The following is a 19,582-nucleotide window of genomic DNA, read 5'->3' as shown; positions in this document are numbered from 1 at the left end:
CCATATAGGTTTAATCAGATTCTTGTATTTATCCCCACTGCTAGATTTAACTCTTGTTCTGACTAGCATCATTGTTTTGGTAAGAGCATCAGACAGTATCAAAATTTCTGAGTAACTCTGGTAATCTTCATCTGTATAATCTTTTGGGTGTTTCTTAGTGATGAGCTCCCACAGTCCCACAGTGCCAGGATATCTGGACCAGCTATTTGCCCTACCCAAATTGATTTTCACATCATCCCTTGAAATGTGACTCTAGGTTTTCCAATTTTCCAGACTACTCCCTCGTTAGGCTCCATGGTTGGATACAATCCAAACATTTCATCTTTGTCAAATTTCGTAGTACTCAGGTAACCTCTTGCCAAGGGACCTAACTCATTTTTTTATGATTCTCCTATGGCCTTAGTAGGTGGTTGTTGGAATACTAGAGGAGTATGAATACTGGATAGTGGAGTAGGAGGAAAATCTGCATAATTTCTATCAGCAAGAGGCACTAGCTCATTCATGAGATTCTTATTTTGTTCTGTAACACCCTTAATTTCTCTACCAAGACCACTGATAGCATCAATAATTGGTTGATCCTGACGTTTGTATTGTTCATAGTATCCTGTAATTTCGTATTTCCAGCCTTTAAATTTTTTGGCCAGATAGTCACGTAAATTCAAATTGTCTTCAATTTTATGTTTTGTCATTTTTGTTTAGGGGTTATTTATAACGTCACAACGTATCTTATAATGACTCAACATTTATAAAATTGTTAATTTTGTTTCTATATTTTCCATTGTTTGTTTTTGGGTCATATCAATTGTAGCAAATCTAAAATCATCTTTGTTCCAAAAGAAAGAGCAAAATTTTGAAAATTGAGTGTAGTTTAAATCTCCTCCTACATAGTCAATATACAGGGTGACTGGTAATTAGATGTATTCCCTGAAAGGGGTTAAAGTAGAGACAATTTGCAATAAATTTGACCATATGATACCCCGTCCGAAAATTAGTAGTTTTCGAGATAATCGAGTTTCTATTGTTTTTTCTAAAAATGACAATTTTCCACATAAAAAGATGAATTGAGAAAAAACTGATAATTGTAGGGAACTTATTTAAGCGTTTTCTTATAGCTATCAAACAAGTGGTTCGTTTAGAAAAAAGTTTTTTCCAAATAACAATCACATGTAAGTACCGGGTGGGTCTAAACTTACAAGTGATGATAAAAAAATGCACTCTTAGTTTACTTGGCAACGTATTAATAACAAAAATGGTATGACACGAACCGTACAAATTACTTAAATTACTTCCTTGAGTCATCAGCTATCCAACAAGGTACAAATGTTGCTAACATTTACATTTGTGTACAAGAAATAATACTTCATTCATCTTCATGTGTATGGAATCAATGAACAATACAATTAAAGAACATTACACGTCTTGCTCAAAGTGGGCACCTCCGTTACGAATGCAGGCACGCAGGTTTTTACGGCTAATTTGGTCTCTTAACTCGTGATGTGATGGTGGCTTTGACGTGTTGACCAGCTGTTAAGATCCTCTCCCTGAGCTCTTCTTGCAAGTTTACCGGTGCCTTGTCATGTGGCTCCAAATGTAAAAGTCGCAAGGCGTCAAATCGGGGGATCGAGCCGGCCAGGGAATCGGTCCGCCTCGGCCAATCCATTTCTTTGGGTACTTTTCATCCAGCCACTGTCGCACGCCCAGACAGAAGTATGGATGGGCGTAATCAACAATCATTTCATCGAGCCATTTTTCCTGCCCCAAATCTTAAATGGCATCACTTATGAACATTTTTTGCGGAACGGGATGGCAATGTTGTTGGAGGATGTGCCTCTAGCTACAAGACGTGACATGATTTATCAGCATGATGACTGCCCAGCTCGATCCCCCGATCGATTTGACGCCTTGCGACTTTTACATTTGGAGCCACATGACAAGGCACCGGTAAACTCGCAAGAAGAGCTCAGGGAGAGGATCTTAACAGCTGGTCAACACGTCAAGGCCACCATCACATCACGAGTTAAGAGACCAAATTACCCGTAAAAACTTACGTGCCTGCATTCGTAACGGAGGTGCCCACTTTGAGCAAGACGTGTAATGTTCTTTAATTGTATTGTTCATTGATTCCATACACATGAAGATGAATGAAGTATTATTTCTTGTACACAAATGTAAATGTTAGCAACATTTGTACCTTGTTGGATAGCTGATGACTCAAGGAAGTAATTTAAGTAATTTGTACGGTTCGTGTCATACCATTTTTGTTATTAATACGTTGCCAAGTAAACTAAGAGTGCATTTTTTTATCATCACTTGTAAGTTTAGACCCACCCGGTACTTACATGTGATTGTTATTTGGAAAAAACTTTTTTCTAAACGAACCACTTGTTTGTTAGCTATAGAAAACGCTTAAATAAGTTCCCTACAATTATCAGTTTTTTCTCAATTCATCTTTTTATGTGGAAAATTGTCATTTCTAGAAAAAACAATAGAAACTCGATTATCTCGAAAACTACTAATTTTCGGACGGGGTATCATATGGTCAAATTTATTGCAAATTGTCTCTACTTTAACCCCTTTCAGGGAATACATCTAATTACCAGTCACCCTGTATACATGTTTCAGATTAGTGTGGTCCTGACGAAACAGAGAAACTAGATTTGTATTATCACGAAGTAACTGTTTCGGAATCTTAGAATAAGTCTGAGCAAGATAAAAACAGTCTATTCCCCTGTGACGACCCTGAGTAAAAAAATTACGAATTTCATTTTGATTTTCTAAAATTACATTATCAAAGACTACAACTGAGTTTTCATAACAATTGTCAAGTGGTTTTATTTCTGATTTAAAAGTAGCTATGCCCAGTCCCTCATACAGTTTCATAAGCTGCTGGTATTTGGGTTGCTCCAAAATTTTTGAAAATATATACAGGTGTCTGTTCTTCCAGTCTAACCAATTGGGAGCAAGCAGAAAATTATCTACAAGTAGTGTAGTTTTTCCAGAACCAGATGGATCTACAGTGAGGCATCTGAGATTGTCTGGGAGCAGCTCACCATTTTTCTTTCTATTTTCTAGTAAATCAGGCAAACGTCTTACCACATTCCATGTTGTTGTAATAGAATTACTTGGTCTGTGGTAATCCAACATTTTTCTGGAAGTCCCAGCCATTTCACTAATAACCTTTTGTTTTTTCTACGTAATACTTTCTCAATAAGATATGGACGGGTTAAAGTTACAGTGGTGTAAGTCAGTTTCTTAAAAAGAAAAATAAGTCTGACTCACAGCACTTTGCTGATCAACACAATAGTTGTTTCCTTTATCACTAGACTTATACTGTCATCTCTTGACAGTTGAAAGCATCTCTGATTTACTTCACGTTTACTGTTAGCAGATTGACTTATAAAGATCTGGTTTCTGTGTCTAAGTCATTTTTTTACAAAAGTGACTTACACCACTGTAAGTTTAACCCGTCCATATGTATGTGCGTATTTAGTTTTTCTAAGTTCCTCTTCATAAAATTTTCCTTTCAATATTTCATTGCAATTGTCTTTTATTATATACGTATACCTGTTCCCTGGTAAGACTTCAACCACAGTGAACAACTCTGTACTCAAATTTTTAGTAAAACCCTTTTCAAAATAGTGTTTCAATTTACAAACTCTTACTTGATCTCCTATTTTGTACTTAGGTTTCTTGGTTGTATGTTGATATTTGGGACAGTAAACAGTGGAAATTAATTGTACCTCATCAGATTTAGTTAACTCAGCAGGCTTCATACAAGATCAGATAAAATTGTTTCCACATATGATTTTTTTAGTGTTCTGTTGAATCTTTCAATTATACTAGCTTTCAAATCACTGTATGTGTAATAATGCTGAATATTATGCTGGTTCATTAATTTGGTAAACATAGAATTGTAAAATTCTTTTCCCCTGTCTGTCTGTAAATAATGGGGTATTCTGCCTTGCTCGAAAATAGACTTAAAGGCCTCAGTAACACAAGCTCCTGTTTTAGATTTCAGAGTAACAGCCCAAGCATATTTACTGAAAGTATCTATTACAGTAAGCAAGTACTTAAAACCATGATTTAGTTTATGTAGATTTTTCAAATTTCCTGTGCTCATTTCAACCAGATCTGCTTCCCATAGATCAGTACCACAGATAGTCGTTTATAGTTACGACAAGCTGGTCTGCGTAGTTCATTGACTATATCTTGTCTAGACATTGAGTCTTGTAAGAGAAGATTACTTAAAAGTGATTATCCTCAGGATACAATTGTTTGACTAAAAATAATAATTGGTCACCAGTTTCAACATAAAAAACAGACAATTGTTTATCTTCATGTATTTTATAGTTATTTGTTATTGGTATTTGAAGTGCTCTGAACACACCATCTTTTCTTTGTATGGTGAAGAGTGCCACCTCAAATTGTTTTCCGTTTCTCAAATATCCAAACTTTATAAATTGAATAGTACCATTGAGGAAAAATTCATGAGTTTGTGTATAGGCATATAATTTGTAAATATTACCAGCCTTAACATCTGTCCAGTGCCCTTGTGTATTTGGAATACTGTGAAGTCTGACAATCTCAACAGAGAATAACTGACCAGATTGTACTTCATCCAATCTGCTCAGCAGTGGTTCCAAGTGTTCCCCTATAGTACGACCAACCTCATCATGGCCAGGTTTGATTCTTATATCCACATAGAGTTGTTTATATTGCTCTTTCAAATCATGGAGCTAGGTGGTAAAACTTCATAAGGCTGATTCTTGATTTGCTTCTATGGTCCCAATTTGAAGCTTGATGTTTGAGATAATCTGCTGTAAGCTCTCCACAAGCTTCAATTTAGAGCTCTGGCTAGAGAGATCATATACTTGGCTTCTAATTTCCATAAACAATGAGCGAAGTTCACTGACAATTTGGTTCGTGGGCAAAGTGGTAATAGTTTCTTGAATTTGTGCAATTTCCACCTGAATATTTTTGATATCCTCAGATTTACTGCTCTTTTCACAACTCTGAGTTCCTGAGAAGTAGGTAAGCTAGCTACAGTATTCTGGAGTGTCGTCAGAGCTTCTTTCACAGCATCTAATTCAGTGGCATTAGCTACAGTGCTTAAGGCATCTTGGAGTTGTGTTATGTCATTTTGTGTAGGTGTTGATTGCTGAAGTGTTTCTAATTTTTTTTGTATGTCATCTATCAAATGATGGAAATGGGATAATTCAGATTCAGTGTTCAGATTTTCCAGCTTAGTAATTTGTTGTTAGACTATACTCAGAGTTTCAGTAATGCCAGGTAATTTTGATTCCAGTAATTCCTGGAATTTTTCATAGTTGCCAAAGTATCCTCAATGTGGGCTATGGTACTTTGAATTTACCCAAAATCCTCGTAAGTCTCAAGCTGGAGCTTGATGCTAGTTACATTACGAGCAATGGCATTAAGTTCACTGGAGGAGGGTAGATTATTTATAAAGTCTTCCAATATTTGAAGTCTGGCTTGGACTTCAGTTATAGCAGTGTGCAGCTCATCTGTTTGTAGTTCAATTTTTATATTTTCTAATGTAGGAATCTCAAAGGATTGAAACAGCTCACGCAAATCAGCAATTATACTATCATAATCTTCTTGAGTTTTGATACTCTGGATGATTATTTGTAGTTCTGTAGGAATACTGTTTGTTTGATCATTTAATTGTTGTTTCAGTTGTTCAGCATTGGTAGTCTGGGCTTGTGAAAATCTCTCAAGCTCATTTTTTAATTTGCCTACACTCTCCTCTAAGTTTACAAGATTGTCCATGAGACCAAATTAGTATATTTTTTGCAGTAAGGATTTGAGTTCAGCATCAATTTTGAAAATAGGATCCAGACACTGAGACTAGAGGCTAGCTATCTCAGATTGCCGACTAGAGTTAAGAGTTTCCTGTAATGTTCGTAGATCAGTATGTAATTTTTTGACTCTAATATCAAGCACAAGAATCTCATCACTGTGTTCATTGTGTTTTGTATGACGAAAAAGATCATTAGGCATTTTGGTAATGGTTATTTATTATAGGATAAGTGATTTTCAACTCCAAAAATAAAGGTATAAGTTTGTCGTAATCTCCCAGCAACGCTATATACAGAAACTCATTTGCAGATATATCATATGTGGTGATAGTATTCATCTTATCATATTTAATACGATAGATATTACTCCCAGTAAATATTTTTATCTTACCTTGTTCTAAGGATTTATAGTGAATTGTAGTTTCCCACCAATGCGGAGTTTATAATAATTTATATTGTTATTAAAAATATAAAATATTTTACCAGTATCATCATTGTATTCTGTTAGGATACTGTACAAGTGAATAATTAGTAGTCCATTTAGTTTAGACAAGATATTAGTGAGATTTGGTGAGGCTATCTGAACAGGCACTTCCATAGCTTGTTTTCTAAACCCAAACAGATTCATGGTTATTTTATTGGCAAATATTACATTGGTTGCTATCTCTCATGTGATAGTGACCCCATGGTAATGTGTGTATCTCACATGAGAGAATCTGTCTCTTGTCATCCTCTGAATCCAGGGCAATTTTCTTATTTTGTTTGTGTTTAATATATGTTCAACACTTTGGATTCTCTTCTCCTCCCTCAGTTTGGGAGACTTAGTTTTGAGACAGTTGTAATAATCATCAAAGGGGAGTTTATTCTCTATTATAGTTCTACCTACTCCCTTGGCTTTTTTGATAGTGTCTCTCTCTAATCTAATTGCATACATCTTTGCTCGTAATCCAATAAACTCTTTAAAAATGTCATTAGTTTTTTCATCTTCTAGTTTGCCAGGTATTTTTTTATTGTTGGAAGGAATATCAAAACTAGGAGGGTATGAAGATGTATCAAAATAATCAAACAACGTAGGGTGTTTCATGTCTTCATACAGATTAGGTGTTTTGATATGATATATAAAAACTATCTGTATCCATATACAGAAGACAGATCATCTTTATAAAAAGGTTTCATTGTATCATAGTGAAGCTGCAGCATGTGTAGCTTGAACATATCCAGAACTGTAGCTCCCACGTAGATAGGTTTGTTAAATTTGATCCATGGCTTCTCCATTTCAAAGAGTGACAAATCTTCATGATATATTGTTTTCAATTTAAGTTTTGGATCTGTGACCAACTTATTACACTTTTCTGTATCAGAGACTAGTCTTACATCTACATGCTTCCCAATATTCTTCATGATCTTACCAGAGACAGCATTATTCATCAATTTTAAAAAATCCTTATCTAAACCTGAAGTAGCTTCTGTTCTGTATCTTGTGTTAGTTTCAATATAAGGCCTCAACCACTCTGAATGCTTGAATCTAAGAACTCTTCGAATTTGCACTACATGAACCTTTCTCTCCATTAAATATTTGAGATTCTTATAGTGAATAATATATCTTTTTTGATTCAAGGGTCATCAGAAGCTTGTTGTTTTGATTCAGATGGACACTTAAACTCAGAAGCTAGTGACAAATCAGAAAATAGATTATGCACCTCATAAGGAAAATCAAGATCCACCTCAGCAAAGAAACCATACTTACTATCATCAAAATTTTGTATGTCTATTGATGTAGGATCTATCCACTCAAAATCACCATAGGGGAGTTCTGCATCATTGAATAACCATACAAATTATTTATATCAACATAGATATGTAGCTAGAAGGCTCATTTGGATTATATACTTTTGTCATATGTGCATTGTTGGCTCTTGCATACCTTTGTGTGCATTGTACCATGCCCCCACGTATAGCTTTCTCTATAAAAAGAAACATGTCCACGTCTGAAATCAGCTCCAGTTCAAGTTTTGTTTTGAGCAACATAGCTGACCAAGCTAACCCTGGGAGACTGTAAACATGTGCAGGGTGCAATTCATAGATATCCATAGACAATTTTCTAAAAGCTTGGAATACATCAGCAAGAATTGTAACATCCAACTTTAGATAAGCATCATGGTAATCTCCCAGTGTTCTACACCGTAATTTATTCCACATCAGTTGTGCATGATAGTAATCTTTATCAGTAATATTATTTTCTCTGAGTTGGCTGTAGAACTCCCTTTGTGGAGGAACAGATTCATCATTAAACTTATTATAGTCAGTTACATATTCATATGGATAGACCAATTTCTGTCTAATATGTTCTATGCCTAAGCCAGGAAAAATATTAGTTGTAATTTGGAATTTGTCATTAGTTTGCTGGCAAGAGCATCCAGGCCAGCAGAGAGAAATTGCATGGAGTCCAAAAATCACATCTTAATAGTACTGTTCTCAGAAATCATGACTGTTTTGCTAAGACTAATGTATCTCCCTTGATTTTCTACTAGATCATATATGTGCTCTGTATCATAACTTAGATGCCTAATTAAATAGTGGATATCATAACCACTGCCATTATGAAAGAATATGGGAATAAATTTCTCTTTGTATTTTGAGATTACAGCTGTTGCACAAAATCCCCAAATTTTCTCCCGTGAAATGACATTGGTGATAAATTATCATGTGTAAAATATGAATTACACTGTGGGCAGATATCAGCTGTATAATATAATTGTTCTTCAGCAGCAGATAATGGTATTCTTGGTTTTGACACAGACAATACTTTACCAATAATCCTTACTTCTTCTTTCATTTTTTGGAAAAAAATGTTTGACAGCATTAGGTCCTCTGTATACATAAGGCTCATTAGGTTTTAATGAATTACGCCATAACTACAGACCTCATGGTGCTAATAAGTAGGGCTCGGATTTTTAGGTAAATAAATATATTTTCTGCGAGTAGATATGACCTCGTAAGTGAGTTACAAATTCCGATCATAGTAACTGGATGGCGCCTATATATCAAATTTTATTTCACATAAAAAAACATATTTTCCAATTTTTTTTATGTAAATACATATTTCTTAATATTCGCTCATAAATGCATAAAATGAATGTTTTGTCCCAAAAATTTCACATAAAATTTCGTATCTACTTAAATTTTCTTATCTTTTTAAGATTTACCAGAAAAAAATCAAAAGGTTTTTTTTTATATAGTCGCTGTATTTATTTTCTCATCTTAGAGAGGGAAAATTTTCTGCAAGACCTGGCAACAGTATCCAGTCTGGATGTAACGAATTGTCCATACTGAGAGGTAAAACGTAAGCTCAACGTTCAGTAGTGGACAGATTGTTCCACAGTATTTGCTTGGCGTGGTATTGCGTGGGAGAAGCACTAGTGTGTTTCGTTCGAAAGGTGCGAGTTTTCTGTAAGTGTGTGCGTGTTTGAAAATGCCGAAAGTGAAATCTGCACCAAGTTATCGTTTGCAGCAATATGTTGCAGAATTCAAGAATACATTTACCACTGATGGAAAGCTACTCTTTTGTCAGCCCTGTGGAAAAGCCATAACAGCAGAACAACGATCTCAGGTAACCCAACATGTGAATGGCAGTAAACATATTGCTGCAGCTGTGCGTGTGAAAAGCAAACAATCCCTTATTAGTGACCCCATCCCAAGTTCGTCCCAAGAACCATCCAAGTTTTCTCGTTATTGTGCGGATTTGTGTATGGCTTTTGTTTCTGCTGACATACCGCTTTATAAGGTGAATCATCCTCAGCTGCGAAATTTCTTAGGCAAATACACAAACATCGACACCCCAGATGAGTCTACTTTAAGGAAATGTTACCTCCCAAAGAACTACGAAGAAACGATGCAGAAAATTCGTGATATCTGTGAGAATGAAAAAATCTGGGTCAGCATAGATGAAAGTACGGACTCAAGTGGTAGGAAAGTGGGAAATGTAGTTGTTGGGTTATTGAAAAATGATGTAACAATTTCAAGTAAATCTTTTCTTTTAACGTGCGAAAAACTGTGTGCCACAAATGATGTTATAATTGCTAGATTGTTCAATGAAGCCATGCAGATATTGTGGCCAAGTGGGGTGAAGTTCGACAATGTTTTACTTTTGCTCACAGATGCTGCAGCATATATGAAGAAAGCAGCAGAAGGTCTTACAGTCAGTTATCCTAAAATGACTCATGTTACGTGCATTGTTTATGGATTGCATAGGGTATGTGAAGAAATTAGAAATGTATATCCTAATGTAGATAAATTGGTTTCGAATGGAAAAAAGGTGTTTGTGAAATCGCCAAGAAGAATTGAAATCTTCAAAAAGGAAAATCCCCAAACACCGTTGCCACCCACACCTGTAGTTACGCGGTGGGGAACATGGCTTAATGCTGTTGCATACTATGCAGAAAATTTTGAAGAATTTTCATGTGTTGTTAATGGACTGAATAAAGATGATGCTTCTTCAATTGAAATTCTTCAAGGTATGTTGAGTGACTCTACATTAAGAAATGACCTGGCTTATATTTCTGCAAATTTGAGTTTCCTATGTAATACGATCAAAAAACTAGAAGCAACGGACATTCCTTTGTCAGAAGCAGTTAAAGAAGTTCGTGAAGTGGAGAGCAAGCTCAACAAACTTAATGGACCAAAGGCACAATTGCTTCGCAGAAAACTCCAAGATGTCATGGCAAAAAATTCCGGCTTTAAAATGATGTGTAACATTTCGAATGTATTGGACGGTGAACAGGAAGACAATATTGGATATTTAAGTGTGAGTGAAATATCATGCCTTAAGTATGCGAGGTTGACTTCATGTGATGTAGAACGAACATTTTCGCAGTATAAGACACTGTTTCGAGACAGTCCTTTGTAATGGGCAATTTGAAGATTACAGTTGTGGTGTATTGTAATTCACCATTTTTCAACAAAACATGCTAATTTCATCTGGTGAGTAGAGCTGTTTTAAGCAGAAATTTTCAACATTTTTAGCACATAAAAATGCATATTTTCCATGTTTAAGTACGTAAAGTGTAAATATTTTCCATATTTTGAGCACATAAAAAAAAATATTTTTCTGATTTTTAGCACCTAAAAATCCGAGCCCTACTAATAAGGTGTAGTAGAAGAGATTTCAGGATCAGGGTCTGAATAGTTGAATGGTTTGAGAAATGCCTCAAAATCTGCTATTATTATAGCTGGATGCTCCAACAGGGCCTTGTGTTGTTTACATTTCTCAACCTCTTTTGGTTTGGGCATAATCATACGCACAGGCTTGTTCTCACCACAGTATTGTTAGTGCTCTTCAAGTTTCTTGTTAGCAATTTCTGGATTATTAAATTTGACATACTTCTGTTGAGACAAATCTTGATTTCCCTGGGATATTTAGTTATTTGGCTTCTAATCAGACGAGAGAGATTGCGAATAAGATAGTAATGGAAATTCTTGTCATCTGAAATAAGTAACAAATTGATGACATCAGCATCATCATCATTGAGAGTACTTATTCTAAGAGGATATACAAAATTATTCTTTGTATAAGCATACACATTGATTGCCAAGGATTCTTCTACATAGTTTTCAAATTTTGTTATATCAAATATAGCAACAGGATATTGGATACCTGACATAGCATGCTGTATATAATGATGAACTAGCTCTGGATTGTCTTTCCCAGGAACTGGGTAAAGTTGTGCCAAGACACACCACAGAAAACACTTGTTATCTTTATTTTTATATTGACCACTGCTTTCTTATTTTGAATATTCACTGGAAGAGGGACACAAGTAGAAGCAGAGAGAGGTGAAATTTGACTTATTTTCAGTTTCAGTTTGTGTGGACTCCCACATAATTTCCAACTAGATCCTTTAGCCTCAAATTCCTCATGTTTTCTGAGTAATGTGTCCATAAGCTGGGCATAGATTTGTTCCAAATTATCTATATCACTCAAATATAGAGTCTGAGTCTTTGAACAATGGTGATGTATATGACATATTTCATCAGGTTTCTCATATTCACAGGATAGGATAATATAGAACTTAATAGATTTATTTTTAAGTTTATTTTTCAGGAGTTCTATTATTGAAGATTTTATGTTCTTCAAGAAATTGTTGATATGACAATGTGGCTCTGATTCAAAAGGGTAATCATTAAGACGACCACCAAAAGCTGTTGCCCTAGGTGTGGACGAAAATCTACTTTGTTTTGGTTCAGGACCATCAGTTGGAGATATATCTGCTTCTCTTTTTCTAGGATTAGTCTGGCTAGTTGATGGTTGAGATTCACAACTCTTCATATGTCTGTTTAGATTAGGTATGCTAATAACATTTCCACAATAGGGACAGGGTTGGGTTGGTAATGTAGGATCTTTTGGTTGACCAGTACATATTGCCAAGTGTTTTGACAAATTTGTTTTAGATATGAATTTACCACAAAATGTAGCATTCAGTTTTACAAGTAGGATTTACCATTGTTTTTTATTTGGTATTTATATATATATATTTTTCTGGATATATCACAACTCTAGAGAGTGTCAATATTTCAATCTTATTGGGAGATAATATATTTAGCACAAACACTTTAGGAAAATTGAATAGAAACTAGTTCTTCGCTTAAGTATATCAAAAATAGTAAAATATTTTGGGTATTGGTTATTATATATAGATTTTGCTAGAGAAACTAGTCTATGCTTAAGTATATCAAAATTAGTAAAATATTTTGGGTATTGGTTATTATATATAGATTTTGCTAGAGAAACTAGTCTATGCTTAAGTATGTCAAAAATAGTAAAATATTTTGGGTATTGGTTATTATATATAGATTTTGCTAGAGGCACTAGTCTATGCTTAAGTATATCGAAAATAGTAAAATATTTTGGGTATTGGTTATTATATATAGATTTAGCTGGAGAAACTAGTCTATGTTTAAGTATATCAAAAATAGTAAAATATTTTGGGTATTGGTATTTATATATATATATATATAAATATACCATACAGACCAATCTTGGTAATACTGGCATAACCGGAAGGTGGCAAAACCGGAAGTATGTAAAACCGGAAGTAGGTAAAACTGGAAATGGGCATGGTCAGAAAATTCATGATCTCACAAAATCTACAAGTGTAGAGGAGAGGAGAAGGAAGAAGTATAGTAATATATATACACACACCCAACTAATCAACAGAGTCACGTGACCCTGAGAATAGAATATTCCCAAGCCAGACATTCAAGAATGTTAATCATCATAGTACGAGGATTTAGAATTCGTAGCATGATTAGACGATTTGCTACACCTATGAATTAGCTAAATCCACCAGAAGATATGAAAATATAGCTTAATTTTAGTCCAAATAGGCTATTGTATCAAACGAGGTTGTCCGTAGAAACAATCAACTTATTCTACTGACTGGTTTCATTAACGTAAATTCAATACTTTACTTGCAATAAATTTTTGTAACCCCTCAAGAACTTACGAAATACCCGGTAGAGTTCCTGGATACACTGATACAACTGCCGTTGTAAGGCCGGCTTTAGACAGAAGCATTTCCTTTAAAATTTTTGCTACCATAAATTTTTAATTTAATTGTTGTAAGCTGTGATGGATATTATTATTGTCATTATTATTTCTACCATTCTAGTGGTATCAATAGCCTGATACCACCCCCTTCACACACAAATTTCTGGCGACACCTGTCGGCGCATCATAGTACAGTGGGATCCATGAGTATTACCGTGCAAATTGTCCATCACCATGTTCGTGCACTTTATTTGACACAAAAAGAGCTTTAAGAATTACAAGAAAACTCAAAACTTGTGCACCAGCATACATATAAATCCATCGCTTAAAAACACATAGGATGGAAGAAAAAAATATGAAAATAGTCATGGACAATTGAGTACTAAAAGTGGTAAACGTTGTAAGTGCCAAAATCGAAATTGTTGGGAAATCGCATCGTTCAGCACATCAGCCCGTAAGAACGTTCACACTAGTGACTCTTTACACGCCCTTTGAACTCCTTAGAGGGCTACCGGCCACTTTTCACGTTTACCACATTATAAAGCATGGCACATTGCACAGTTTTACGTGGAAAACGGTGTTTGAATTATTGTTGCACTTGCAGCGTTTACCAATTTTAGTCTTCAATTTGTACGGTAATACTCTTATCCCACTGCACATACCGTTAGTTTAATGTGTGCTAGTATTAGCCACCAGAGTAAAATTCTTCTCGCTTATTACAGCTCTCACCACTCCCAAAACAAAAATACTCGTACAGTGCATCCATTTCCTTGCGAGGCCGAGAGATCGGGAGAAGTTGGCGGGCAGTCCTAGCGGCGATGCCGACATTTTCGACCAGGAACGTCTCGTTTATTTTTATAAACATATCTTTAGCACGCAGATATTTCTATTAACATTGCAAAACGAGCACTAACCTGTGTTATAAGAGTTGTTCAAAGTGACGTCCACCTACATTCACACATTCCTAGCATCGTTTGATGAAATTTTGATTCACACGCAAAAGTTCTTCCTCTGCCCCAATTTCGTTGAGTTTTTGCTTAGTGGTTCTAAAATTTAACGATCCAGTTTCTCGTAATTTGAGGACAAGACGTCTAACCGTCTCTACCTGCAGGTGTAACGCCAGGGAATTTCTCTGCAAAATGTCAACAGACGTCTCGACACGAGTCTGTTTTCACGTAAGTGTGATACATAAAAACTCTTTGTTCTAACGTGAACTTTGCGGCTGGCATGTACAGTAAGAAATTAACACGCTCTTGGTTGGTTCAAGGTCTGTTCCTCACTCCATTCGCAGCTCTGTGCAGGGCACCTGTAGTCGCGAAGGAAAGAACAACTCAAGCTCGGAGCTTTCAGATTGAAAACAATGCTCACTAAAACCATTGACTTTTAGCGGTTTAGTATGCAACGTAATCTTGATACAGTGTTGCACATTCGAAACCTCCAAACGATTCCGAAGCAAAACGGTTTCGAGGGTAAACTTAAGCGGGACGTTACTGGTCGAAAATGTCGGCATCTCCGCTAGCGCCACCCGCCACACTTCTTCTGATCTCTCGGCCTCGCAAGGAAATGGACGCACGGTATATCTACATACGCCTCTGGAGCACTTTAGTAAGGCTTTATTGTCCGAAAGGTCCAAAATGCAGGCTTGAAGTACTGTCTTGTCGGAAATGAAACAGGATGCAAGACGCGATAAAACAGTCTTGTTTTCTAGACTTCTGCACTATTCGTTGTTCACTTATTTCAAATCGTGGAAGTCGAAAGTCAGCCAGATGTTTTGTACAGTGCTCAAAAAAAAGTTTTGCATATTCAGGGTTTGTGATCATTTTATTGTACTAGATACATGGAATCATATTCAAGAGTACAGGGGAGACATACAAACAGAAAGAAAACAGTGCAGTCATGCAGAAGAAACAAAATCACACCAGAAACACAAAATTGAAAATGTGGTATGCAAAACACAAAAGAAAGCCAGTGCAATATCGTGTACCTACGGCTCGCAGGCATGCTTGGGATCAACAAATGTAAGTTCAGTACTGTGTATAGCCACCTCGAACCCGAAAGCATGCTTGAACACAACGGGGTATGATAAGGATAAGAGCATTCAACTTTTCCTGAGGAAGACTGTCCCCCTCTTGAATGGCAGCCTCCTGCAATGGCACCTTGTTCACAGGAGGATTTTCGTGGCTGACAATTGCTTGCTTCAGGTGTTCCCATGCATGTTCCACACAGTTCATGTCTGGAGAATACGCTCTCCACACCATGCATTGAATGCCATGCATATCAAGGAACTCTTGAATCACTCTGGCTTGATGTTGTCGAGCGTTATCATCCACCAGTTTGAAGCCATCCCCCACAGTTGTAGAGAAACCTGCTACCACGGGTTCGAGAATAGCGTTTCTGTACACCAGACCAGTCACGTGACCCTGGAGAGGAATTAGGGGCGTACGTCGACCAAACATGATTCCACCCAAAAACATGATGGAGCCCCCCTGCTGTTCGTGACGTTCCTGGATGAAGGGCACGTTCAATCTCTCATCTGATTGTTTCCAAACCCTTATGCTTTTGCTTAACGGGTGCAAAGTGATGGTGACCTCGTCTGTAAAGAGCGTGTGCTCCCACTGTTCCTTACTCCATTCGCTGTGCATTGTTGCTCACCTTACACGGTCTCTCTTATGGTGTGGTTTCAGAGGAACCTTGGGTATGGGTCTTCTTGACGTCAATCCTTCCTCATGAAGTCGATTCCGCACTGTCTGATTGGAAACATTCGCTCCTGAGGCCCTCCGCAGATCCTCGCACAAACTGGTAGCAGTTGCAGTGGGTCTACGATGGGCCGAAATCACCATGTACCAATCTTTCCTGCGTGTTGTTTTTTTTCGTCCTTGGTCGATCAGCAACTGATTGTGTCTCCCTGAACTTTTTCCACACTCGAGAGACATCACTTTGGCTCACTCCAACATGGACAGCTACGTCCACTTGGCGATATCCCTCTTGCAGCAGCGTTACAATTCTAATGCGGTCCGTAGGAGAAATGGTTCCTCTAGGCATGTTGCCCTTCGTTTTCCACCCGCTCTCTGTGCAGTTTCCAACTCACAAGTGCGGATAAGACATGGACAATGCCTCCCATCGGGCTGCTTTCAAATCTGCTCAGGGATCATGTGGAAACTACTGCCCTCTATCTGCTGAATACCAAACTCACTTGGGGCATTATGTCAGTTTCTATCTCGGGCATTGCTCACATAATAAAAATTGTATACCTTTTGGGGATATCGCAACTCAAACCCCATGCAATCATAATATGCAAAACTTTTTTTGAGCACTGTAGTTCTTCTAATGTGTGAAAAAATATAAGAACCTGTTTAAAATCTATGTGATTTCTATGGTGAAAAGCAAGTTTTTAAAACGCGGGGAAAACAATGTGTTCTTAGTTTTATCTACTGATCGTATTTGGCGCTGCAGTCGAAGTGCAATTCGAAAGATTTCCGCTTCCTCGAGACTGAACAGCGAGACACCATTCGCAAAGTCTAATGCTTACCAACGTTCGGGCCGAGGTGATGCGTGCAGTTGCATAGCTCTAACTGACGATTGATGCGGCATTCGGTCACGCATGCGGAGTAGCTATATGCAGGAAATAGCTTCAAGTTGTTCTCATTGGAAAACCTGCAGCCTCTCTTGGCGATAGGCACGGCAGGAACGTCGTGGTCGTTCTGGATTTCATTCACCCTGAATCTCAGCTCGTGGTACCTTCCCCAAGATTCCAGGTCAAAGGTATCGGCGCCACGATGGTTGAGGGTGGGTATCTCCAATGGGGAATGAAGGAAAACCTAGAAAGAAATGCAGTCAACTATCGATTCTACGACATTACACGATTCTTAGAAAAGGGTCGTTATTGGACTTTATACCTATTTTGATCCACCCCCATCAGTCACGCATCTAGAAACATATTTCGGGGGGGGGGGATCTGAACCAAGTGCCTCAGCTATAATAAATAATTTTAATAATAATGATATATAAAAATATTTATTTAAGTGATGAGCACAGCAGCATGACTACCAAGTACAATCACTATGTCAAGATAGGAAATACAAAATTAATAATAATATTGATTGATTTGGTTTATTTTACTCCGCTTTTCTGCCAAATTTTGGCTAATCGTGAAGATAAGGATGGGTGATAATATGAGGAAACTGATGAAGGAACACTCACAAAGAACGTCCATGCCCAGGCCGGGATTCAAATCCGGGAGCCCTGGCATCGTAGCACATTGTGCTAACGACTCCACCACGGAGCTAACCACTCCAACAACAAAGTAAACTGATAACATATAATATAAATGTTTACATCAATACTTTAATATAATCTGTAGGTCTATTGATGATATGTAAATTAATTAATATTTTATTTATTAGTATTATTACATGAAAAGGTAAGAAGACGGTATAAGAATAGAGATATAACAGCACCAGTGGCGTCTCGTCCCTTGGGGCTTCCGGGGCTTAGCCCCTAAAGAAAAACGGACGTATTGACGTAATTCTCAATCACCATAACGCATAACTATCACACAGTCTTTTAAAAGGCGATTTTTACCCACGTTAATTCATCGTCTGCTGCGATGGATACGACAGCGCTCCTAGCGGCATTGACGTCAATTTCGGTCTGCGGGGCACGTCGCAAAGGAAGGCGTGGCCTACACCCACCTAAGCTACAGTGAAGGTCACATGCTAGCAGAGAGGGAAGGGGATACTGCAATGGCTTTGAGTGCTGATTCGGGGCTAGCTCCGTTGCGTCGCGTTCGATCTAGCGCGTTGTTCTGTAGTGTTTTGGTGGCTTTCATTCGCTATGTTTGAGTGAGTTTGGCAGGGTTGATGTTCGAACACAAATTGATGAAGGACATAGGCTGTCAATTACAAGACACAATGAATTTGTCCGGAAAAATAGGCATATATCAAATAGAATTATCGATTGCTTAAAATTCTGTGGTCGACATGAACTTGCTTTACGAGGACATAATGAAAGAGAACAATCTTTAAACAGAGGCATCTTCCCACATTTATTATCCCTTCATAGAAGAGGGAAAACTAAAGAGGGAACTTCGTGTTCTTTATTGTAGTGAAGAGTTGAAAAACATAAACTCTATCAGTAGATTGCATTCATTTTTTATTTAAAATTATTTAGAGGGTACCTTTTCAGAAGTTTTAATAACTCCAGTGGCAACAGCTGAATCTGAACGATGTTTCAGCACATTGAAGCGTATTAAAACCTGCTTAAGAAATGCAATGGGACGAGACAGACCAAATGCCTTGGCACTTGCTTACAATAGAGAAAGAATACATTTCAAACATAGAGGGCTTCAACGAAAAAGTAATAACAAAATTTGCTGAGCAGAAGAACAGGAGTCAACGTTCGTAGAAAGGTATGTTTCACAACAATACCTGTTTCTTTTGTAATCATGAATCATGTGGATTCTCATTATATTTTAAATTCTTTAAAAAAATAAGTCTAGTTTTCTAGTTTAGAAGAAGATAAATACCAGTTTTTTTTGTAATTCTTGTAATTTGTCATTACATTTTAAATTATTTCAAAAAAGTAAGTCCAGTAGTCTATAAGAAAAAAATACCTATTTTTTGTAATTCATGTGAATTGTCATTATATTTCAAATTCTTTAAAAAATAAGCCCCGGCCAAATTTGAGGCCACGAGACGCCACTGGACAGCACGTAGTCATTTCCTAGCTTACATGTAATTAAGAGCGCCAAATTTGTATAAAAATAACTGTCCTAGCAAGGAAATTAATGTCAACGAAGATAATGAATTGAATATTTATTGAATAAAAAAAGAATATTAGATCCAGTTGATGAAAAGTAAAGTTCCTGATTAATATTGTATTCATATTATTATAATTAGTAGTGTGCATAAATATTATTTGGTACTGTCATTCGAAATAAATAAACCTCGATTGATTGATTGATTTGCTTTATTTTACTTCGCTTCTTGTGCCACTTTTGGATAAGTTGCTAATGAGTCATGATATGATGAAATTGATGAATGGATACTCACAAACATCCATGCCCAGGCCAGGATTCGAACCCGAGACCCCTGGCGTCGTAGCGCGATGTACTTTGTATATCTTCCTAAATCCCTTGACCTGAATACATTTAACAAGGATAAATGAAAGGGAGGTAACATTTTGTGACGTAATGTCAGGGATATTACAGTAAATACTTCCA

The 19,582-nt window shown here is 36.8% G+C and overlaps 1 protein-coding gene across 1 annotated transcript in view; it reads right to left on the bottom strand.

Moving 5' to 3' along the window:
- The window catches only part of LOC146001693 (sodium channel protein Nach-like), a 131,662-nt gene that overhangs the window by 29,010 nt on the left and 83,070 nt on the right, over positions 1-19,582 (bottom strand). Inside the window, exon 6 of the mRNA XM_083139347.1 lies at positions 16,892-17,180. Coding sequence (XP_082995473.1) covers positions 16,892-17,180 — 289 coding nt within the window. The remainder of the gene's footprint in view (positions 1-16,891; positions 17,181-19,582) is intronic.

The sequence above is a fragment of the Lepisma saccharinum genome, chromosome 17 (genome assembly GCF_977018435.1).
Source record: "Lepisma saccharinum chromosome 17, izLepSacc3.1, whole genome shotgun sequence".
NCBI classification, from domain to species: domain Eukaryota; kingdom Metazoa; phylum Arthropoda; class Insecta; order Zygentoma; family Lepismatidae; genus Lepisma; species Lepisma saccharinum.
Note: the sequence above shows the minus strand (reverse complement) of the source record. Positions and strands in the feature narration are given on the sequence as shown.